Below are 25853 nucleotides of genomic sequence, written 5' to 3' on the forward strand. Positions count from 1 at the left end.
GTTATAACTCCACAATAAGACTGGGTAGGCATTGACTCAAGGAAGTTTGATGAATTACAGTATTGGAGATATTAAAGTATAGGACTATTTACCCAAAAAGGAATGATTTGGTAATAATCCTGGGCATGACTGTGCCTCCCTGCCCCTCCATCCATGAGTCTTGATCCAGCAATAAAATGAATGCATAGGCCCACTGAAGCCAATGGGGCACTGTGCAGATATGGAATTCCGACCCTATCAAGCTCATTGCAGAATTGAGGTAATGTATTTGATTCTTCTATGTGAAAGGGTGGGGCCCAGCCTCCCTGCCATTGTCCTGCTTTCCTGGGACTTCATTCCCAGGATCTGCACAGGGTGAGGAGTAGGAAGTGGGTGGGCCTAAGATGAGGAACAAGAAATGCACACCATTCCCCTACCAACCTCACGGAGATCAGCGTCATCCCCCTTTAAGAGACTCCTTTAAGAAATATTTTTTCCAGAGACCTCTGAAAAAGATCACAAAAATGAGAAAGCTGAGGGGGAAACACTACAGCGTTCTACATTAACAACCCATTTCAGTAACTTTTTATAAGAGAAAATTGGGCTAGAAATCATTGAAAGAGATGCTTTCCCATGTTAACCCATGAGTTTGTGGGTTTGGCCTACATGGAAATACTCCAAGAATAGCCCTTCTCACTGGAAACTAGGAATCGCAAGAACATGCAAAAGGCATATATATAAAATTTTTAAAAATTAAAAGAAACAGTTTCATAGGGACAGCCGAAGACTTGAGGTTTGCTTGTTGTTTTTTGTTTTGTCTTTTGCTTTTTAATTCCCCAAAGGGGTTAGCACATCCTTAACTGTGTGTGTCACAATCAGCCTCCAGGTTTGAAAGCACCTCAATAAGTTCTGCCCATTTTCTTCCCAGTTTTCATCAAGAATAAAACTGTTGTTGCATACACCAGGGTAATGTTGAATGTTTAATGAAGAAATCTGCATAAGATGTGTATGATTTTAATGGCCTTATGATTTCAATTTATCTCAAATAGTGCAGGCTATGAATCTGTTATGTTGGTATTTGTCATGGTACTTAGAGCCACATGGGAGAACTTTCTTAAGCAATTGATGGATGAATATTTTTTGCCATTTTATTTGTATCCTTTTGTAACCCCCTCTTCTCTGATGATTTTCTTTCCTACTCTTACCTCAAGGTGTAAAAGGAAAAGATATTTTGAGAAATGCTTTTGCTATCCCCCCACTGCCCCTGCTGGAGTTAATCCAACTGTCCTGCTGTGCTCATAGAGTCTGTTCTCTCCCACCCACAGTGCTTCTTCCTCATAGATTAAGAGTCAAAGTACAGCATGATGCCAGCCTGTGATGTACGATGTTAGCTGGCAATGATCATTGTCTTTCAAGCTAGTAACTTCATGTAGTTCAGATGATTCTCTGAGAACACTTTTGTGATACTTTGGGGTTATATGTGAAGATACTTGTCCTCTTCTTATTACTGTGACTTCCCTATGTTGATATATTGACATTGTCAAGGATGTTCCTTCTTGCAAAACGTACAAATTTCACATTTTTATTTTTTAACCTCTTCCTTTGTAAAGTGACTACACTTACACTATAATATTAATACAGTGTTTGATCAAATTTTGAATTCAGAGAATTAGCAGGTAAGGATGAGTAATAAAGGCAAGTTTTTGGACAAACATCATTTGTATTTTATTCTCTGCACATCACTGTTTAACACAAAAAAGTCTGAATGCAGGCAGAAACCATCTTCACTGATGGTTTTGCTTGCGTAAGGTGTGCAAGATTTGGGCCGATACTGTTCAGCTTAGTTTGGTGCACGGACCCAATAATTTACTAAATGGAAAATTTTCAAACATAATAATAATTAAGTTATCAGCCATAGAGCTGTCTGTCTTGTAAATGTATCAGCAAATGGAAGCTATCGCTCCCAAATAAAATGACGTTTCTCAAAAGCATTTATTCTAATGATTAACAAAATTTGTTATGTTTAATATTTGACTTTCTCTGTGCTCATTTAAGATGGCTTTTGTAGAGTTTTCAGTGACATCATGATGTTGATAGTATGAAAAACTATAGGAGATTCTGCATTATCTTTTAATGTTAGGAGGAGGTATCCAACACTATATTGAATTCATTTTTTTTATTATGTTTTATTTTTATTTTTACCGTGGTATATAATTGCATGATGTAAAGACAAACGTATATAATAAAATTTCTATTCTAATATATTTTTCATTATAAAATATTCAAATCATTACCCTGATGTTAAAAAAAAAAAAAAAATTTTGTTCCATATGTATCAAGTGTCTGCTTTAATTGTGAACTATAGTAAGTTGTACTTTTTGTACCAAGTGGCAAATCATTATTTGTTTCCTTTGATATTCACTGGAATAATATTAATCATCATCAAATTATTTTGGCACTTATAATATATAATTCTATTAAGTAATTCAGTGACCACTTATTAAAAGAATGAGCTCTTTCCTTTTAATTGGAATCTATAATCTTGATAGAACTGTGTCATACTTAGCAAATTCATCCATTTACCTCAGTGAGTATCAGTTTGCTATAGCGATCCATATTTCATTTCTTTGATTTCATCACCCTAAATGCTGTTCATCCTTGTATACAGATTTCAGGTGCTCTGCTAGCAGCAAACTATTTGAAATACTCTCCAAGATTAGAAGAACGGTGTAGGATTTGTTATGGTGCTGTTGACACTAGTTATGCTTTTAGTTTATCTGTTATACAAATAATATTACAAGGTAAAATGGAATAACACATTGGAGCTCTGGGGTCTCTGTGCTAGCCCTGCATCAGCCAGCCAGCATGACAGGCCACCATAGGGGTAGGCCAGAAGAAATTCCCCAGGTCCGTGAACCCTTCTACTCTGCACATCTGGATCTTTGGGGTTGCAGCTACTATTTCAGTTCTCAGGCAGAAACAGAAGCCACTGGGAGGGGTTAGCTACATAGAAATCCTGTGCTCTAGTCCTGAATGAGAGGTGGATTTCACCTGTATAACTGCACCCACTCCCACCCACACAGAGCCTGAATAATCTGGCTTTGTGAGGATGGGAGAAGGGCATTTCATTGTTTGTCTATAAACCAGTTCATGATTAAGTGCTGTTTAAATAAAATGATACATCATTTTTCACCTTGGGTCTCAGAATAAGGCAGGTTGATCATGATTGTAATCATTCTGGGGTGGAGAGGAGATTGTTTGATGGGCTTTTTAAACATCTCAGTTTAATGTTTTTGCAAACCTTAGGTATAACCAAAAGTTATTTTTATACACACACACTCTCTCTCTCTCTCTCTCTCTCTCTCTCTCTCTATATATAAAATCTTTGTGTGTGTGTAAATGTTTTTGTTACATCTGTGGTTTATAAACTATGAAATCGAAAGGTTTTTAAAAGTCCATGAATGTGTTAAATAAAAACTAAAGTAAAAGTTGTTTCAAACATGCAGACTTAGACCAATCATCAGGGGATATAGTGAACATCATTAATGACCAGATCTAATTTAATAAAAAACAGAGAAGATAATGATAAAGAAATGAAACATAATTTTCACCTGGAACATTAAAGATCATCAGTTACAAGCACAAAATCAGTATTATTATTTTTATATAGAACTCAAAACCAGGAAGATTTTACAATCTAATATATTTTCGTAAGCCACAGCTGATCCCGCCATTGACTTTAATGAAAATGTTTAAAGCAGGTTGCTGGTGGGATGAGGGCCAGAGTGTGTATCAAAGACTTTCCATTGAAGTCAATGGTAAAACTCCCAGTAACTTCAGTGGTAGAGGATAATGCTCAGGATCCCTAAAATAAATAAATAAATGAACATATGATGCCTGAATCTGATCACGCAGTACACTGGTTTTACAACAAGGTAACTCCATTGACTTCAGTGGATGTATGTCTGATTTACAACATCCCCGAATCAGGACCCATATTTCTAGATACACTGTACTCAAAGAAGACATAAGCTTGTTGGCCCATCAGAACCCTAAGAATGCAGTTCTGCAGCTTAGTTAGAATTGAGCCTTATTTTTCCAGGTAAAGATTATTTATCTCACTTCTTCATGATTGACTTAGAAAAACAGAATTTATTAAGCAACCATCTGTCTTTGTGGAATATTGTTGTCACCAAGACAACCTGACATCTGTTTTCAAATGGTTAATATATACAGTAGAATAACGACACATGTCCTGTATCATTTAAAAGCCAGTGTCTCACCAGCTTGATGTGCATGCAAGTAATGACTTCCACTGAAACAAGGGCAACCAGAAATATTCTCTTGTGTGCAGCTGTGTTGCAACAGCTCTTTTACCTCAAGATAAGAACATACCAGAGTGTTCCTTGAATGCTTATATGGTGCAAGCACACCAAGGATCCTTCTACTGCATTAAGCATTCAAAGGACTCCCTGATGTTTTGGGGTAGGGACTGTGTTTAGGGGAAGAATAAGGAACTAGCCACTCCACAGTACTGTCCCTTGCAGGCTGGCTAGATTCCTGGGTAAAAAGGTGGCTGGGAGTTAGCAGAAAATGGAGCTGCATGAATTTGCACTGTCTGTGGCTGCTCCTGAGGAGCTACAGGAGCACTCAACCGATGGCAGCATGGCACTTTCATGGCCATGATTGTTTCTCTCTGCCGCCATATTTCTAAGAGGGAGAGAGGGCCAGCAGAGTAGCATGGAGGGGCGGCTACCCATGCAGACAACTCCTGCTTCCATGGATCTAGAGGGTCCCTGCCTCACAGATTCCTAGAATCCCTGGGGTTGAGATGCCTCGCTCTATGCAAACCCTAAAGGCCTCAGACCATATGCCCTTGAGAAGGGAATGCTTGGCAAGAAACCTTGCAAAGTTAACGTCTGTTTTTTCCTGTGTCTCTAACACTCTACAGTAAGTTTCTCAGCAGGATTGAGCAGAGAGGTCCAGTGTGATTGTATCAACGCTGCAGTTTACATACATATGTACAGTAACTGTTGCTCCAAGTTTAAATATTCAGCTATATTTATTTGTCAATAAAATGGAAGTCACTTGCACCATGTAATGGATGCCAGCCTTCAGCCTACGGCAAAGATTTATGGGTAAATTATAGATTAGGAAAGATATTTGTGTGCACTGGCAGGGCAGCTGTACTTCAGTTTCTTACAATTTTTCCTTAGGAAAGACTCTGCTCTGTTATTACTACTGCTTTTATCAGACCCTGTTATGACATGAATCCTGTGCTCCAGTGTTTTACAATGTATTTAAAAAAAACACACTACAGGAATATAAATGCTTTAAATTTAAAAAATGTAAAATATATTTTAATACTTTAAGTGAATAAAACTCCACTGTGTATATGGGGTAATCACAAATATTCACAACCTGCTACATCTCAGCTGCTCTAATGGCTTACAAAGATGACTCAAATTTGCCACAACTGGAGCTGTATAGGAAAAGATCTGTCAAACCCTGAAACTAATGCCTTGTCCGGATTGGGACTTGTGCAGTAATTTGTATTTGGATCTATTTTCACATACAGTTAAAACCATGTTTGGTTATAACACAGTTTGTATCCATACTTAATATGATTTCATACCATAAAATGATCATATTCGGAAAATGATCTAGATATTTGCTTGGGGGTTCGTTTATGGCCGAGTTTCTGCTATCCAGGCTATGCAATTTGTAAATTTTCCAAATCCTTAAAGAACACTGAACCTTGTACCCAGCCCCCAGCCTGAGTAAGAACATCTCCAGAGAAGTAGTGGAGGAATCCTTTCCACAGGCCTTCAACTACAAGACTTAACTGATTCTCTGGGTGTGGGTGTAGCTTGAAACCTAATTCATTTTTACATGTTCAGGACTCCTTTTGAGAGCCTCATGACTCCCCACGGGATGATTCTAGTTCCCTGAATTCTATTTTCATAAGAACACCCATTGCTGCAGTATATGGGGGCTCTGGACACTTAATTCTGGTGGTGTTTGGTATTATCCAACAAGGGAGCCATAATGTGTGTGTGTGTGGGGGGGGGGGGGGGGGGGGATGGCGATACTCAATTTATTATCTGCACACAATCCCAGGAAGCTTCTGGTTTCTCCTAAAGTGATCAGCAGTAAAATAGTTAACAGCGTTGAATTTCAGTTAAAGTTTCAGATGTTTCCTGCAGACTCAGGAAGACAGCACCACATTGGCTCATATTTACAAGGTTTCCTTTGCAACACTACGGGCTAGAAACATTTTTTAATTAAATGAAGTTTAAATTCTGAAGGACCTGACGGTGCCACTAGAAAAGTGCTCTAGTATTATTCTGATCTCTATTTACTTTCTTGTACTGCACCCAGCTCAATGGCCTCTGAGTACTCTTGCCTGCTAACTGTCAGTCTCCAGCCTTCTTACACAGCTATGGCTTTTAGTGCTGCCTCACTCTGAGTAGGTGCCTTTTCCAAACCCCTCCAAAACAAAGTCAGTGCACTGTCTAGAGTAAAAAACCCAGGCCCTTTTTAGGGTGTAGATTTATTAATTATTTATTATTATTTATTAATTATAAACAACATAATATTCCACTCAAGCCGTTTACCAACCATGGGCTGCTCTTAGGGTTTCTAATTCAGGATTGCCCAGCCCACACCCTAGCTCCGCTGTCTCTAGAGAAATGCTCCCACCTACCTTAGATCTGCATGAGATATAGAGCTACTTGCCTCAGTGACTCTGCAGAACCCACTTATCCCTTTTCCAAGAGGCTAACAAGGTGGGTTGCATCAGGCACACTGACAGCCTATTAAACCGTTCTTACATAATCACCAGATTTCATAATTTCTCTGGATTAGTTTTCTTGAATTCTATTAGCCTTTATAGTCCCCAAAAGAAGCTATAGATCAACCAAATGTAGAGAGGGTTATAAAAAAATACCATTAGACCACATGATCACAATTTAATCAGAAAAAGACAGATTGTGTTGAAAAATTATTGCATAAATTAATGCCAACCTTAGCTGACATAACTTTTGCTTTCCAGCATCTGTATGTATGTGGTTGCCAGGGAGTTATCAGAATACATGTATGTGTTTTTTCCACATCTGTCAGCTAAATTAGAAATCCAAATCCATGTTGCAGTCTTATTCTGTGCATTTGTAACATTCTCTGGTGGAATTTGGGTCTGTAGAACAATGAATGGAGACTATGGAGACATAAATATAATATTACTTTATCTTTTTGCCAGCATTTTTCTTTTGACAAATGACTTATGCCACTTTTCTTGTAATTGTATTACACCGCCAAGGATAAGCAAACTCACTACAATGGAAATTAAATTCAATCCAAAAAGAGGAGATGATCTTGCTCTATTTTGTGGCATGTGTTTGTCAGCGAAGTGAGTGTCATATCACACACATGCTTTTTTGTCTCTCATTTAAAATTGAGGCTATCCAATGCTTTAAACAACTATGGCAGTGTCATGACTCAATCTATATGATTTACCACAGCCAAACTGCAAAAACTCATTTCACCGCTCTATGTGAAATATGATGCAATATTTCCTGCATAATGCTGAATTGCATAACAATCATTGGTATGATGATAGTTGACTGTGGAATGCAGTATTTGCCTTTCATTGTTATCTGATTTTGAAAACATTGATGGGGCACTAGATTGCGATGCACAATAAGTAAAAGCAAGTCCCTTACTTGAAACATTGGATGCTTGTAATATGATGCTGCCTTAGGCCTCCTTTCCATTACGTTCTATTGACCCATATTTTTGATATTTGACATTTTTGCTAAATATTATCAGGGATAATTTATCACAGAACAATTTTTGAGATTATCTGTTGAACTCTCTTCTTATAACACAAATATATAAGGTCTTCAGATAATGATTTTTCCTGTTGGAAAGATGATCAGTGACTCTTCAGGTAAAACAATTACGAGGGAGACTATTGTGCATTTTGAGACCAAAACAAAGCATCTTTCATTAACAAAGTGGTTAGTCCCAGATCTGTAATTAGATTTGCCTATTGGCTAAATATTGTATGTTTCTGTAAGGTGCATCTTCAAGCCCTTCCACATCCAGATTCACAATAAGATCAACTTTACCTGAAAGAACAAAATTCTTTGTTCTAAACGAACAAGTTTAGCAGTTCCTGGTGCTTTAAGTTCAGTGCAGTTTTCAGATTAAGGCCACTCTTTCCAAAAGAGGAAAAACAGTTGGAGACCTGCCTCCAGTGCCCTCACCTACAAAATTCCATAGGACTCATTCCTCTTCTTTTATGGTGTTCATCGGTTGTATGACTCCACAGGAAGAGCAAGTGACACCACAAGTCTTTCCTGCTGTGATTTATTAATTAGTGATCCTGCTAATGCTTCTTAGTCATCTGTTTCACTGGTTGAGGTGAGAGGTAATTTCTCAGATTGCTAGGTCCAATCCCATGGAAAGCTTTGAATATCAAGACAGAGACTTTGAACTGGACTCTTCATTCAATGGGGAGTCAGCAAAGAGATCAAAGCACTGGATTTATGTGTTCAGTGACCTGTTGTACTAAGTAAATAATCTCCTACCTTTTTGTACCAATAGTAGCATTTTGGGATTTTTGACCTAATTTCTAGATATGGGTTGTAGTGATCAAACATGGGTGTCATGAATGTATGTATTGCTTTGGCCAAGACTGATATGATGGGGCCCAATCGTCAAGCAACTAACAAGTATAATATGGGGTTTTTTTTCCCATCATTGATAATTGGGCATCCTAATCTTTGAGGAACGCAAAAAGACCCCAAGGCTGCAGAGTGATTTAACGATCTAAGGGCAAATGCCTTCAATAATGGAGAACGTTCTCTCTTCTTACCAGCATCGCCCGAGTAATACCTCAGCTGAGCTTTAACAAGCAGCGGTTCCTCCAGGTGCTGCCTATGACAAGACATTGAGAAAGATGGTAATCAAAGAGATGTAGGGCTGGAAGGGATCTTGAGACATCATCTAGTCTAATCTCCCCATGCTGAAGTAGGACCAAGTGTACCTAGACCATCCCTAAAAGGTCTTTGTCTAACATGTTCTGAAAAACCTCCAGTGACAGAGATTCCTCCCTTGGAATCCCAATACTTCACTAACCTTATAGTTAGGTTGGATATTAGGAATAACTTTCTATATCTCCCTTGTTGTAGATAGAGCCAATTGCTTCTTGTCTCAACTTCAGTGAAGAACAATGATTACATTCATCTTTAGAGAAGTCCTCAACATATTTGAAGCTTTCTATCAGTCTTCTTTTCTCAAGATTAAACATGCCCAGTCTTTTTAACCTTTCCGCATGGGTCAGGTTTTCTAAACCTTTTATCATTTTTGTTGCTCTCCTCTGGACACTCCAATTTATCCATATAATTCTTCAAGTGTGGTGCCCAAACTGGGACACCATACTGCATCTGAGGCCTCACCAGAGCCAAGTAGTACAGGTAAATAACCTCCCAGCAAAGGCGATGGGGGGACGGGGTATGCAGGGTCACATGTCCCCCTAGAGTTGCTGCTTGGCTTGTACTGAGCATGCTCACATGGGCTAAACATGCTCAGTAACACTGCTGAAGCTGGCTACCCTCACTCTGCCCCCTCATTGGCAGGCATGGTTCATCTCTGCCTCCTGGATTTTACATAGGATACTTCTGTTAATATACCCCAGAATGATATTTGCCTTTTTCATAACTGCATCACATTGTTGGCTCATATTCAATGTGTGAGCCACTATAACCCTAAGATTCCTTTTCAACAGTAGTACTGCCTAGCAAGTTATTTTGTAGTTGTGCATTTGATTTTTTTCACCGCAAATGTAGTACTTTGCACTTGTCTTTATTGAATTTCATCTTATTGATTTCAGACCAATTCTCCAATATGTCAAGGTCATTTTGAATTCTAATCCTGGCCTTCAAAGTGCTAGCAACCCCTCCCAGTTTGTTGTTATCTGCAAATTTTATAAGCATACTCTTCACTCCATTAGTCAAGTCGTTAATGAAAAAGCTGAATAGTACTGGACCCAGGACAGACCCCTGCAGAACCCCTCCCAGTTTGACAAAAGACCATTCATAGCTACTCTTTAAACCAGTTGTGCACCCACCTTATAGTAATTTCATCTAAACCTACTTTTTGCTAGTTTACGTTTGAGCATATCGTGTGGGATTGTATCAAAAGTCTGACTAAAATCAACATGTCACATCTACAGCTTTCCCCCATCCACTAGGCCAGTAACCCTGTCAAAGAAGGAAATTAGGTTGGTTTGGCATGAGTTCTTGACAAATCCATGTTGATTATTACTTATCACACCGTTATCCTCTAGATGCTTACAAATTGATGATTAAATCATTTATTCCAGTATCTTTTCAGGTATTGAAGTTAGGCTGGCTGGTCTATGGTTCCCTGGGTCCTCTTTGTTCCCCTTTTTTAAGATAAGTTTTATGTTTGCCCTTCTGCGGTCCTCTGGACTTCACCCATCTTGGTGCTGTTTATATTTTATGTAAAGTAGATGTAGACCTGAGCGTCTCCTGCATACAGCTAGCATTTCAGCCTGTGTTGTCTCACTGGCTTTCCTAATGTTTTCCTATATATATCTTTAATAATATGAAAACAAGCTTGTGGCACTTTACACAGGGCCTGCACTGGAGGAACAGCTACTAATAGTGATCCTCTGGGTTCAATCTGAACGGAAGGCCCTGATTTTGTAGTGTTTCCAGTGACCTCTGTAGCTGCAGGTAACCAGACTGTTTGATGCTCAGCAACATGAACTGGCACATCAGGACCAGCAGGCTGAGTATGAATGTAGTTCCTCTGTCTGTGGACAAGAGGAGGTCAAACACCAAAACAGGAAAAGATATGTCTGTACTGGGCCTCTCTTGACACCAGATTGAGTGGGATCTGAGATATTAGTTGCTGAGAGGTGGCATTGGAGACTTTTTTTAATTGCTGGCTTTTTGATCAGCTTGCATAGAAAAGGGACGTTAGTGACTAGGCCGTAGTTTGTAAGGTCACTCGTGTCAAAGAATGGTTTCTTAGTACTGTCTGGACCATTGCCTGTTCTAGCGTGAAAGGGAAATCCCCCTCATCCATGTCAGTGTTGACAATCTCTATTAGTAATGGCCCCACAGTGGAAGGTGCTATGTTTGGAGGGAAAGGAGTCTGGAAGCATTCTGCAAAGGTGGGATTTTTGCCACGTCTGTGACAGAGCAGAGGTTGGATCTCTGCCTCCTAACTCGTTTGGCCATAGGTTTGTAGAAATTTTTTATATCGGACTTTATTTTCTGCAACTGATGCTCAAATTTTCTGCCTTGTCCTTGTGACTCCCCCTCCCCTGGGCCATATTTGCAACAACCATGGTGTGTGTGTGTGTGTGTGTGTGTGTGTGTGTGTGTGTGTGTGTGTGTGAGAGAGAGAGAGAGAGAGCTTGCTTTGATGCTAGATCATTGATAGACGTGGTTAGGGAGATGTAGTGCCTCAGTAATTTTTCTACTCTTGCTCAGCTATGGTTTTCATTTAAATTAAGTTTTCGAATTTGGCAAGTCCAAAAGTTTTTGGTCAGTCCACTGGAGGTAGTTGTTGTCTTGCAGTAAAGAGGGTTTTCATTTCTGCCTAGAAGAGGACGTGGTGTGAGCAGGATTGAGGGGAATCAAATTTGTGTTTCTTATATGCACACCCTGCCTGAAGGTACTGCTGACTCTGTGTGTGGAGTCTGAGATTGCTTCTGAGAATCCTGTGGTGGAGAGTTATAGAAGTAATATGTTTTCTATTTGCTGTTAACTCCCTCCCTCTCTCATTTCTTTCCTCTTCCCGTTTCCTATATTTATTAGACCCTGTCTACACTTACCTGTGAGATTCGACGGCAGTCGACGGGAGTTATACAAAGTACGCAGAAAACTTGCATAGCTCCCGTCGACTGCTGAGCTTCTGTTCTGCGCTACGTCTTCACTGCGCTGCGCCGACAGGAACAGCGTTCCCATCGACGCAGCGCTACGCTACTTGTGTAGCTGGTCTTAGTACGTTGATTTCTGGATCGACTGCGTGTGTCTGCACTGACCGCTCAGTCGATCCAGAGAAATCGATCTGACGGGAGCGAATTTGTCAGTGTAGCCTTAGTCTGGCCACTCTTCACTTTTCTGTCTCTAGCACCATTACTTCTCCCATTTCAGTTGCTCCCTTTATTCCCCATTGTTCACTTTTGTCTGCATTCCTAAATTTTCTTCCCCAATCTTTTCTTGCTGGTTTTATTTTTTTCTGGTACTACTCTTCCAGCTGGAATTCAGTCTGTAATTCTCTCTCCTCCCCTTTGATTTCTTTCTCCTCCCTACTCTGCTGCTGTGCCTGTCTTCGCTTTCCATGGCTGTACCTGCTTTGCTTTTTTTCCCCATTCTGTATCATTCTCTCCTCCTTTTATTCTATGTATATTCCTCTCTCACCCATAACTCTCTCTGATAATCTTTGTACACCTTCCACTGCTCTCGCTCTCTGTTTCTTTCTGTTTTACCAGTGCAGCGTACTTACCTGTTAAGAAGTTCATAGAAAAGGTGTTTGTTTCTGACTGGTAATTTGTTTAATGATTTTTAATTAATGTTCTTACCTGAGCTTTTATTACTTTTCAGGTTTTAAAAATCAGCTTGGTTGGCCATAGGAAACGCATTTTGGCATCTCTGGGAGACAGGCTTCACGAAGACCCTCCTCAGAAACCACCAAGGTCAATAACCCTCAGGGTAAGTTCCTAGTAAATTTGGTATTTTGTAAAGTCAGTAATCATCTTATAAAAATCATATTTTAAAAAAATCTGCAAGAACAAAGAATTGTCACTTAATAGCTAACCATATAGAATGAGTTTTACCATTTTCCTTTTCGTTCTTAAAAGGCTGGTTGTTTGCTTCTCTGTAATGCAAGTCTGTGTGCTTTCGTTACAGAGAGCTAACTGAAATCAGTGAGATAAACATGTACAGATATCAAGGTGTTTCTTGGTATCTAGAGTTATTTGTCTTATTCAGTTTTCATTATGACCTCGTTCCTGCAACCCCAGTCATGGTGCCTCTTAGGATTTTCCACGTTCACTGATTTTTATACTCCTCCCATTGCAATAAATTCACTAGATTTCTAATTCCAAAAATTTTGCTTTCTTGTTATCTATTATCCTTATATCGTTGTGGTCTGTGGACACCGTTTTTACTGTGTTATATTCAAGGTAGTTCATGCTCACTAGCACCTTTTACTCTGACATTTTCATTCAGTTCTTCCCGATTTGAGTAGATTTGATTCGAGTATTTCCATGGTGACTGCTCCTCTAATTGGAATTTCATTCTGGATTGGATTTTCAGTTGTCAGGGGCATAATGTACATTTCTTGGTGATAGGAGGGAAAGGTAAGGCTAGAAAGGGAACTGCTGCTACCTTTTATAATGTTATTTTCACAGAAAATTATAAATTCTGTGACCTCCCTTTTTGTACCCTCTTTATTCTCAAATGCTATATATAAATGCTTTGATTTAGAAAGCTATAACCTGTTTGTAATGTTGTGCTAGCAAAAGCGTCATTAAGTTCATGATGTCCTGCCCTAGAGAATTGCTCAAATATAGGATATTTTTAGTTACATTTTATATCTAGGTTTGTTGTGTGAATGGTTTCCTGGCACATGCAAGGGTTAAAATAAAAAAGAAATGGCCAATGGCTGAAAGTAGCATACTCTGACTCAGTGGTTTCAATGCATTGGATTGGAAAATTATTTCTATATGTGGTGATGTTTCCTCCTCTGCTGATGGAAAAGCTTTCACATCCTGTGTTACTGGTGGCATTGTACATTGTCAGGAAACAGTGAAAAGTACACTAGATCTCCTCTTCATGTAATCAGGACAAGGAGAAATATTTCACTGCCCAACAGCTAGAATTACTGATGCAGAAAGTAACTAAATATTATTCATCACTTTATGGTACAGTTTCCTTCACTGGGAGTCCTAAAGGAAAGGACATGAGTTTGGATTAAGATCTTGTACTCCTTCAATAGCTAAGGATTCTATACCACAGAAATACTCAAACAAAAACATAGGGTAGTGTTTACCCTTTAATATGCACTAATGATTTTATTTCAAGCTGAACAATAGTTTGATGCATATCTACTGCAGTGGGAAGATCTGTTTGTATCTAGCATCTTGAAAGAACCTTTTCTTGAGTGAAGATTGTTCCTAAAATGATGCCAATATCAGTCTTAGCTGGGCTAATAGCCGCATACCACTATTTCAGTTTTTCTAGTTCCTACATTACCTTTAAAAATATGTTTTTAAATGAAGAAAATGTTGGTAAATATTGAAGCAAAAGTAACAAAGATGCAGTATGAAATGCAGAGATTTATAACTGTTATATATGAGCAGAAACCTTCCACTAGAGGAACTACCAACCACATTAGACCACCCCAGGCTTCCTTCCTCTCCTCCTGGTCTCTCAGCAGCATGAAGTAGGGTGCCTTGGTGTGGTCCACAATTTAATATGACTCTGTGGAAACCTGCACCAAGAATCCACTTTAATTACTCCTTTAAAACAATCAAAGATAAATTTTCCTTCCTGCACCAGGGCAGCCATTCACATCTCAGCATTGTTGTAAGTACCTTCAGGCTCATTGTTAATATTAAATATTTATATTACAGTAAAGCATCATACACATAAGCACATAAACTGGCACATTCCCTGCTCCAAAGAAGTTAGTCTAAGAAAATTATCTTTATCTTCTCTTGGAATTGTTTCCTGGTGCATGTAATACCCAGCTGAACTATCTGTTCAACATCTAGTCAGAAACCAGACTGCTCCTGATAGTGGGGTTCACCTGTAACTGTATCTCTTTATCACCCCGGATCTGCACAAGCACTCTTGTGAACCTTAGGCTGCTTGAGGTATCTTTGCACGAAAGCATCTTTTTGAGACATGATTCAAAAGCAGCTTGGGAAGGTAACATTGAAATTATATGATCGCATAGAAATGGATGTTGGCAAAAAGGGGTACACACAAAGAGACCTAAGGTGCGCTGCCAAGTTGTACAAGTGAGGGCTTCTGGAGAACTTTATCCTACAGCATTTAAGTACAGAAAATTGATCAGAGTACACTGAAGAAGTGACTAGTGCATTGTGGGACAGATATGGGAGGAACAATTGATCCAGTGCAGTTGCTATTCTACAGCTTGCAGTCCTTGCAGTCCCTATTAGTACAGCAGCTGTGACAGTATATTGCCCCTTATAAATAGTTCAGGCATAAATAATGACAAGGACTGGCATGTAGCTCACATTCCTGGTAGCAACCCTGGGAGAGGACTTGATGCAGAGTTGGGAAATGAGGACATGATTTCTACCAGCCTGTATCAGTAACAGATTACTTCCCCTTCCAGGCTGGCTTAGCTGCACATACTGGCACATTTGGCAGGGGGCGGGAGCCAAGGTTCTGCCCCTTCTCCACCACTCTCCATCAGCTTTCATCTACACAGGAGGAATAGTGACTCCAGAGAGTCTGCTCACAGACCGGGGATGTGGAAAGCCATGAGGAGAACAAGGGGGTGCCTTACTGCCTTATACATGTGTGTAGGGCGAGTCACAATCTAATACAATATAGCATTTGCGCATAATACAGTCTTCTTTGGGAAAGGCTCTTACATTTTGTACTGACAATAGTTCAAATATAGTTTTAAACAGGTTGCTTAAAGGCATAAAAATGGTATTACACCGTGCTACATTTTCCATTTCTATACAGGAACCCAGCGGTAACCATACTCCTCCTCAGTTGTCTCCCTCACTTAGCCAAAGCACTTACACTACTGGTGGCTCCCTAGACGTTCCTCACATTATCATGCAGGGGGATGCAAGGAGAAGAAGAAACGAAAACTATTTTGATGATATTCCCCGGTCAAAACTGGAGAGACAAATGGCACAGGTAAGGTTAAAAAGCTGTCCGCATGCTATGGATCAAAGAATTAAATCTAGTCATTGTGGCATATTCAGATATTAGGGCCAGAGCCAAATCAGCAAATGCAGTTTTCATTTTTGTTGTTTTTTCGTTTCAAAGCAGTGTATGGCCATGTTTCTGAATACTAAACGAGATGAGTTTGTGCATATATATATTATATTTTTAAAAGTATGTGTGTGTATTTCATTTTAAATTTTTAAATATATTAAGGTGCCTCTAAATATAGGGAAGTGCCTGTGCGCATTTGAAAATCCCACTAGGTGCGTATCTGCATCTTTAGACATCTAAATACTTTTCAAAATGAAGCTCACAATCCAGCAAAGAGTTAATCTTATGAATGAGTCTTTTGCAGGATCAGGACCTACATTTTAAAATCCATAGAATTCAACACTTTTTTTTTAAATAACAACATACACAGCAGTAAGGAAAAAAATTATGGAAAACCATGTTACTTTACTCATAGAGAAATAGGTTAGAATAGGACACAGAAAAAGATTTAGGCCCTAATCCTGCAATCTGCTTGACCTGGGAAGACCCCTGTAAAATGGATCCATGTCCCATCCTGTCTGAGGAAGGGCACCAGGGAGGCATTAGTTATTAGTGGGGTTTGTTTATACTTCCTTCCAGGAGGCCAAGATGTTGACTAGCCTTAAACAAGTAATTGTTAGTCCCTTGCTCAAGAAGGCAGCATTTGATGTTAAAGACATCACTGTCCTGTTTAAAAGTTTCCGTTCATGGGGAAACTTAATGCAGATGTTGTGATAGCAGCCCAGGTGCTGCTGACATGCCTGTGGGATCTGGCAGAGCTGAGAAGGGTTGTTCTTTGCTGACTCTATCCCATCTTGTTGACAGGTCTTAGAGCAGAATTAGGAGGTGTTCGTACTCTCAGAAGCAGTTCCTCGTGGTTCTGTTCTATTGCCCTGACGTTCAACACAGACAGATGTATGAGCTGCTGAGAGGAAATTCCATTTTAGGCTGTATTTTCATTAGTAATCAGAAGACATTAGCTTTACCTCTCCTTTTCCTGAGAAGGTGCCGATTCTTAGCACCTGGCTGAGAGAGCGACCTACATAAAAATGAGCTGGCAAAAGCTCACTATACAAAAGACAGACCTGATACAGATTTGCAGGGAAAGCAACTCAGGGAACTAATAAGGGGTGTGACTGCTTCATGTATTGAACGTCCCCGCTCTTTTCTAAGGAAGTGTGTAATATTGGGGTTTATTTGGGCATTCTTAGAAGGTTTGTAATTTATTATTATAATGACTTATGTGCCCATCACCGTAGCACTAAATGCATCTCGACATTAAATCAAACTGTCCACAAAAGGCAGCATAAAACAGCCCCCTTCCCTGAATGACAGTTTATAAATGTATAGCTTTCCAGTAAGAGTCTATGGCTCTATCACACTGTTCACTATAGCTCTTTTCTCAACTTTATTTGATTTCAGAGCTTTCAGGTAAGCGTATTTTGAGCCCTAATTTAAAATCTAAAATCCAAAGAAAATATTTTTAAAGAACTGATGCACTCTAATTTTTCTGTCATTAATATGAACCTGTTATATATTAATCAAGCATTCTAATTTTTGCATCAGATAGCAACCCTATTGCTTTTGTTAAGTTAAGGCATTGAATATTTTAGAGGACAAAAGGTTTACATCATTATCCTAAGTTGTACTCAGATCTTATTTCTAAATATACTCTTTCAACCAATCATAAATAATGTACTGATGATTTTAAATCAAGCATATGCTTGACCAAAAAGATGTGTCTTGTACCGCTCTAAAGGTCAATAAGGTTAATCTATCAGCAAAAGTGCCTCAGGATGATCTCTGCTGTTCTTTGATGGTGTACAGGGAGAAAGATACCGAGTTCTAAACCGTGTAATGCTTTGCAGCATAGATCAAAAATAAAACTTGGAATTGCACCCAAAAACAGATGGGAAGCCAGTGCAGTTCAGGGAGCACATTTGTAACATGAACCATTCACTTCACTAAGCAGGCAGGCTGCTACATTCTGCTCTTTCTGAAGCTTCCAAGTAGTCTTCAAGCATTGCCCAAAGTAGAGCATATTTCAGTAGTTCAACCTTAAAGTGGCAAAGACTGTGCAAATGAGTGTGTTAGGGTTTAAAGCATTGAGAAAAGGCTGCAATCCCTTCGTTAACTGCATGTAGAGAAAAAGCGATTAAAAATGCAAATGAAAAAAGAAACCCATCTGCTACCTGGGAATCCAAGAGAAGCTGATGAATTCCATTTGTTAAGGCAAATATTTCTAGGAAAGTCAAATTGGATTTTTTTTTTCAGATTAAAACTGGCTGCTGTATAATTTTATCCTACCGAATCAGAGCTCTCATTCTAATCTAGAAACCGAGCTGAGGAAAGTTGCCCAGTGTGCAGGCTTGCTTTCAAACATAAACCTGCTAGGCTTTCACAGTGAGGGGAAGTTGGAATGAAGTCCATGTTGAGGAGAAAAAACATTTATCACTGTACCTACTTAACCACTTTACCTACTGTAAAAATTGGTCACAAAACTTGGATGTCTGAATATGAAATATCTAATTATTTGTGGTTGAGTAGACTGATTTGTGCACATTTTATCACTTGGTTCACACTCCCTTCTCACCCCTCTCCTCTTATAGTTTCTAATGTTTTGGGGTTTTTTTTAAAAGTACTATTTTAGCAGCCCAGCGTCCCTCCTTTTCACTTTCCTCTCTTCCTGTCTTAACATTCTGATTCTCCAGTGAGGTCTGAAACATCTCTTCCTCTGGTACCGGGGGACTTTACAGAACAAATTAAAATTGCTTTCCTGGAAAGGCCATGATATCGAAGGAGAGAATTGGGCATTTAGTACCTCTACTGCTTCAATGAATTTGAAAAATCACTTAACGTATTGGGTTTTTTCCTGGGAACTTGTACCCCGTGAATGCTCTTCTGCCCCTTCTCTCTCACTTTCTCAGTGAAAAAACAGTCATCCTTCAGGATTCTTCAGATACCGAAAGAAAAAAGATAGATTTCCAATGAAATCACAACTTAGTGCAGTGGCAGTATTAGCAGCTGAACTCAAATCTGTTTGGATTCTCTGCTAGCTCTGCATTCGGTTCTGTGGTATTGGGGTATGCAGAACTCCCATTGGCTTCAAAGGGAATATCAATGACTCCATGTGATGATCGTTCTTAGTTTGTCAGAGTCATGCTTTTAAAAGGCCAAACTGGGCTTTTGCTCAGCCAATCAAGTCTCATAATAGACATTTTAATTCAGTTTTAATTCATTTGTGCCCCAAATGCTTTGCTGAAATGAACCTTATTTAGAAACATAGGACTGGAACGGACCTCCTGAGTCATCAAGTCCAATCTCTTGCTATCATCACCAACCCCATTATGTAAGGCATTCATAAATTCATTCAGATCAATTTTAAACCTCATTAGTCTCTTGTCCCCAATACTCCTAGTGAAAGGCTCTCCCAAAAATTGCTCTTGAATTCAGTTTGATCCTAAGCATGAGCGCTTTGCACTCTGTTGTATCTAGCATTCTCTTTTGATCCAAATGTTTATAGGTTCCTTTGATTTGTGCCAGATTGACTTCTCAGGCAGTTATTGAAAGCACCCTGCTCCCAGCTGGAGTACTTCTCACAGACAAGTCTTTTTTCTTATTCTGTCACATGTTACTAGGGCTAGTGGGATTTCCTTTTTCCTTAACCTTTTCTCTGGTTCCCATTTAAGGGGCATACACTCCATCACAGGGAGATTCAGGTACATAAGGACAGAAGGAGCAAGTTCTCAGTGCTATAATTTTGGATGGTTCTTTGAGATTCATTTTTCATCACATATTTAATGGGCACATTTTAGCATACATTGAAGAGAGGCTACTGGATAAATGACAGTTTGCAAATGTATAGCTTTCTAAAAAGAGTCCATGGCTCTGTCACACTGTTCACTGTAGCTCTTTTCTCAACTTTACTTGATTTCAAAGCTTTCAGGTAAGCCTATTTTGAGCCTTAATTTAAAATCTAAAATCCAAAGAAAATACTTTTTAAAGAACTGATGCACTCTAATTGTTCTGTCATTAGTATGAACGTGTTATATATTAATCATCAAACATTCTGATTTTTGCATCAGATAGCAGCCCTACTGCTTTTGTTAAGATAAGGTCAATGAATACTTTAGAGGACAAAAGGTTTACATCATTATCCTAAATTGTACTCAGATCTTATTTCTTAATATCTAAGATTTATTTGCTTGATTGAGACAAAATTGGATTAAATCTGTTTAACACAGGTGAGACTGCCACCAAGCTATTCAGGAGGTCAGACTAGATGATCACAGTACTTACTTTCTGGTCATTCTGTACTATAGGGAGGTAAAAATAAAAATGTAATGCAAAGATTTTCAAAGGAGCCTAAGCAATTTAGGCACCCAAATCCTATTGAATTTAAGTAGCCAGCTCTTTCTAAAATCCCAGTCAAAATGGAAGTCCTAGAGAGTTGACCTGAGAAAACAAAATTGCCAAAATGTAACAGATGATTGTGAAAAGGACTTTTTGAAACCCTTCAAGATAGCATTGACTAGCCTGTGTATCATTGGTATTGGAGGCAAAAGATAATTTAGTGCTGAGCTTGCAAGTTATAGATGAACGTGATCAAATCAACATATTCAGAATAGCTCAAATTACACTCAAGGTTACTAAACCTTGAAATTAGAATGGAAATCACTGATTTATTAGTTTGGGAAATGAATGAAACAATTCTTGAAGGTCAGCAAAAGGCAGCTGGTGACAGGCAAATGCACTCTTTTCAGAAGGAGAATATTAATTGTGTACTCAAAGTGCCCATTTAGAAAATCTGACTAGATATGGAACTTGAGTTTCCTTACTTTGCCACGTGGGTCAAATAAGCCTAATTAGGGAGATGTAGGGCTCAATGAGGCTCACATTTCATCCAAATGTCAGGCCCTTCTTCCTACCTCCTCTAGTATAAGTGAGAGAAATTCCAGCAGCTCCAAAATGTCACTGCCACTCAGAAGTGCTCAGCTCTGTTTACCTTCTCTCTGACAGCTGGAGTCAAGCACAGATCAGTTTGCTGAGTATTACAGCAGATCTTAGTGGTGAAAGCTTCTGCTTTTGAAGTATGGTTGCCAGGTCTTTGGAGTTCAGTGCCTTCTCCAATGGGGCCCACATAGAAACATAGTTTTTCCAGGGCAAAGACTAAGGACCAGATGAAAATCTCATTAAAGACAATGAAGAGTCCTCTTGAAGTTAGTGAGGTTAAGATCAGGATCTAAAACCTCAGGAAGATCTGATATTTGTGGAGAAAATTGTTGACTGTGAAAAGGACACAAGGTTATGTTCCTTAAGAAAAATTGCTTAAAATCTTAGCTCTTTAAAGATTCTACAGACCAAAAAAAACCTCTAACACCTACGGTAAAAGTGCGTCAAAGATTGCAACACCAGGACATTCTTGTTACTTCATTATTTTGGCTTTTGTGTATTGTAATATTGCTTGAAATGGGAAGAAAGATATAGGTACCAACTTTGAGGGTGCCCAGGAGGCCTAGCACCCACAGAAAAATTAGTGGGTGCTCAGAACCCACTGGGACGGTCACAGTGATTAGCTGTTGGCAGAGTCCGCCGATCAGCTATTTCACCCAGGGACTGTGGCTGCAGTTTGTCTTGCCCCACCTGCCTGGCTGACCCCCTAAATTTCACCAAATTCACTTTTATGAAGCTCTAAATATCGCCTCTTACTGTGTTTAATGTGGCTGAGTAAACTATACAAAGGAAATTAAAAACTAACTCAGCAGTTTCTATGTGAAAAACCCTAATGTTTTCAAAAGTGTGATAAACTTTTGCTTTTTGAAATAATGCAGTGGGATGTACATTAGACCTGCACTCTGCTTCAGGATTCAGAGTCCAAGAAGAAAGTGCCATTTTTAATAGTTGGTGTTAATGGGACAATTAATGCCACAAATGCTAAACCAAGATGGGGATAGATGTGATAATTACTCATTTGCAGGTTTTCTCACTCAATCTCATGAGATACAAGCCTTATTTCTGTAAGGATGATATGGAAGATCCGGGGAGAGTGGCAATTTCTCTTCACAAAGGAACTCAGATCTCACAAAATAAAAAATTCAAGAATCTCTGGAGTCCAAGGAAGAGCTCTAAGCTCCAATATCTAAATCTTTTAGCTCCTGGAAAGAACTAAGGCCCTCCAATGTAACAATGGGTGCTTTTTTGAAAAGCAGTCCATACATGTTAAGTGCCTAAATATGGATCTTAGTGCTTTACTCGAGGCAACCAAATTTTATAATTATGTCCTCTGATCTTAAATATTGGTTGTCAGTTCAGAATTGTATATCACATTGTCTGCCAGAGTCTCTACCTTACATCATCACCTGCACAGAAAGTCAGGATAGCTATGGTGAAATTTCTTCAGTCTGAAGATTATGGATATTTCCTTTGCTAAATTCATCAAGCAGTCAAGAAGTTGACAGTCTATTTTTTCCTTTTATATAGTATTAGCATTGAGATTCATACACACAGGAAGCCCAACATGACAACCTCTAAAGATTTCTAGTCTGAGAACAACTGATAGACAGAAGATAACACCAGAAGATAAAAGCACCATGCAATTCCAGACATCTAATTTCATTCCTTTCTGTGGCCAGCTACAGCTCTAAGGATCTGTTCTCCAGACCCAGAATTATTTTCTGGGGTTAAATCCAAAATTCCCTTAATTTTTAGTGCAAAAATGAATGATAGTTTGTTTGTTAGTGTTGGGTAGTTTGCATCAATGTACATATCGTTTTTATTCTGGGTCCTGTAGACACAGGTAAGAAGTATGTATTTAAGCTTTGTGCATCATGCCCCTCCCCACCCACTCTTCCTCAGAGTTCTTCTTTCATGTGACTTCTCTTGGACTCAGCAGAAGGAACTGAGATCGTTGGACCTGCCCAGCTCTTTTATAATCTTGACTCCAAAAAGAGACTGTTCAGTCACAGCAAACACACTCTACTTACAGTAATGCAGTTTGGGAGCATGTGCTGTTTATTCATCTATGTTGGAGAGTGAAGGAAACATCTACTAACTAAACAGGAAGTAAAAGAGGGGTGGAACATGGCTCCAACCCATAATACTCTGAGTAACTCAGTTAACTCTTTGATGGCAATTTCACTACAGGCTCCAAACATTTCATGATGTAAGAGAGCACTCAACAGTCATGGCCCCAGTCTCCTCTGGGAGACTGCTTTTTGGAAAGCTCTCAAGCGCCATCCCACTAAAGGGTTGCATCACACACGCATGAATGTGCAGAGACAACTGGCTGCAAGATCCATAGTTACCCTAGTGAAGATATTAAGACCATTTTAAGGGATCATTATGATCGTATTAGTCTGGCTTTCTGAATAGCAGACTAGTGATTTTTCACCCCATGATTCCTGCATCAAGCATATAATCACTAGCTGATTTAGAAGATATTTTTAGAAAGACATTGAGTCTTGATTTAAAGTTGTCAGGTGGCAGAGAATTCACCACATCCCTAGGTAACCATAGTTCCAATGGTTAATTACCCTCACTGTTTAATGATTGCACCTTATTTCTAGTCTGAATTTATTTTATCTTCAACTTCCAGTCACTGGCTTTTGTACTTCCATTGTCTGTTAATTAAAGAGCTCTCTGCTTTCAGAAATCTGTTCCCCATATAGGACTGGGATCAAATCCCCTGTTAATCTTTTGTTGGATAAACTAAATAGATTGAGCTTCTGTAGCCTCTTAATGGCAGGTTTTCCAGGCCTCATATAATTCTTGTTGTTTTTTTCTGAAACATTTCAAATTTGTCAACAAGCTTTTTTAAAATGTAGATGCCAGAACTGGAATCAGTAGGCCTGTAATGGTCTCATGAATGCTGCACACAGTGGTAGTATCACCTCCCTACTCCTACTCAATATACCTTTGCTTATACATCCAAGGATCACATTTGCGCCCCTAGCCCCTGCATTGTACTGTGAGCATATGTTCAGTCACAGAGACCCCACACAGATGCTGAATAAAGGAGATGCAAGCTTTCTCTCATCTGTCCCTGCATTAGTGCAACCGTGAATCTGCTCTGTAGATCACAAGTATTGAGCATGTAAAAATTCTTGTTCATTAATCCCATGGGTCAACAAGACATGTAGTATCTCTGATTACAGCTGAGTGGATTAGATCCTGCTTTGAATAAATGTACAGGACCTCCAATCTCTCACGACTAGCCAGGGTGAATGAAGTGTTGTGGTAGCCATGTTGGTCCCAGGATATTAGAGAGACAAGTTGGATGGGGTAATATCTTTTATTGGACCAACTTCGGTTGATTAGAAAGAGAGACAAGATTTTGATCTTACACCGAGCTCTTCTTCAGGTCACCTGAAGTTGGTCCAATAAAAGATATTATCTTAGCCATTTTGTCTCTATAGTAGCCTAGGTTAAAGCATTTTTCAATTCCAACATTTACCATTTTATTTGGGGAGCGGGGGTGGAGTTACCACAGAAATTGTTTAAGGTGACTGTCTGGCAAACCTTTCCAAGTTCTCAAAATATTACAAGTACACTGTCAGTATTTTAATAGCTTCAGCCTCTACTTGCTGGAGGCAAAGGATTGTTTTCCTTTAACTTCATATGTGGCATTTATGAGGGAAATAAAAAGAAGGGAGGAACCTTTTCTCTTCTCAGCTTCTTCACTTGTTCTCCCCTGTTAGCTTGAGTAAAAATGGTTCATAACTTGTTGGGTACTGCTGTTCTAGTGGATAGCGCACCTTGAGAATAGGAATGTGGAGACCTGGTTTCTAATCCTGACTCTGCCATTGACTCCTGTGTGGGACACTGGACGTCACTTACTTGGACTGTGCCTCAGTGTCACCATCTGTAAAACGGAGATAACGAGGCTGGTAAAGTGCTTGCAACATCTACAAATGAAAGGCGTGACCTAAGTGACAGATAAAAGTAGGGTTTTATGAGAACGCTTACACTCTGCACCAATATTTTGGTTACACTAGTGCTGTTGTGTCTCAGGACTTATTGGAACATTCTCAGACAAACTTTAGACTTGTTTTAGAGAGCAGGGCTGACATTTTTTTAACCTCTGGAAATACTGGACTGATACCTTCAGGAAAAAGGAGAATAGATTAAAAGAGAACTGGGAAAGAGTTCATCCTGTGGTATGGTTGTCCACTACCTGAATGAGAGATGGTTAAGCCCCACTCTCTGCAGTAGTAGAGGAAGTTCACAGGAAAAGAAATAGCAAGTAATATTTTTTTCTTTGTGTGAATATTTTTTATGAAAGTAAGGAAGTAAAGCTAGGTTGACAAAAGCAATGGAAGTTGTAATGGGACAATGATCTGGGGAATTACTTGTTTACATGATCTATCTGTATCTATTTTGTGGGGATGCTGTTTCATATGAATATGCATGTTTTGTTTGGAAATTAATGGTTTTCATTTATTTCTTTGTACAGATGTTAGTATTTATAAGGCAGTAGCTGATAACACTTATTTCTATCCTTCACAGTACTGTATCCCTTTGCAAAATGTTGCTAGTTGTTAACCTTTTCTCACAGAGCTGTGTCCCTGGTATTAAGTGTCCAAGGTTTTTTGTTTGTGTACACTTAGTCTATTGTTCAGATTGAAGGGTGGCTATACATTTTGTTCTTTTCTTGTTTTGAGGTAGCATGTTCTAGGGGACTGGGAATTGGTAGCTCCTGAATTCTAATCCCAACTCTCCTACTGACTAGTCTTTGACCTCGAACAGTCACTCAATCTCTCTTCTTTGGTCAATTTCTCCATATTCAAAGTGGGAAAAAGCAAACTTACATAACTGCGTCTCAGGGAATTTGATACTTCATTGATTAATGTTTGTTCAGCACTTTGAAGC

General features: G+C 39.1%; 1 protein-coding gene across 6 annotated transcripts in view; it reads left to right on the plus strand.

Annotated features, from left to right (window-relative positions):
• The window catches only part of ANKS1B (ankyrin repeat and sterile alpha motif domain containing 1B), a 736922-nt gene that overhangs the window by 654375 nt on the left and 56694 nt on the right, over positions 1-25853 (plus strand). For 4 of the 6 annotated variants that reach the window (XM_067559741.1, XM_067559742.1, XM_067559740.1 and 1 more), the window contains 2 exons: positions 12624-12731; positions 15747-15926. In XM_067559741.1, the coding sequence (XP_067415842.1) occupies positions 12624-12731; positions 15747-15926 (288 nt within the window). Of the gene's footprint in view, positions 1-12623; positions 12732-15746; positions 15927-25853 lie in introns of those variants that run through there. The other 2 variants (XM_067559746.1, XM_067559745.1) reach the window with 1 other exon arrangement.

The sequence above is a fragment of the Emydura macquarii genome, unplaced genomic scaffold (assembly GCF_026122565.2).
Source record: "Emydura macquarii macquarii isolate MOO-44397 ecotype Brisbane River unplaced genomic scaffold, CSIRO-AGI_Emac_v2 contig_2205, whole genome shotgun sequence".
Classification (NCBI taxonomy): Eukaryota; Metazoa; Chordata; order Testudines; family Chelidae; genus Emydura; species Emydura macquarii.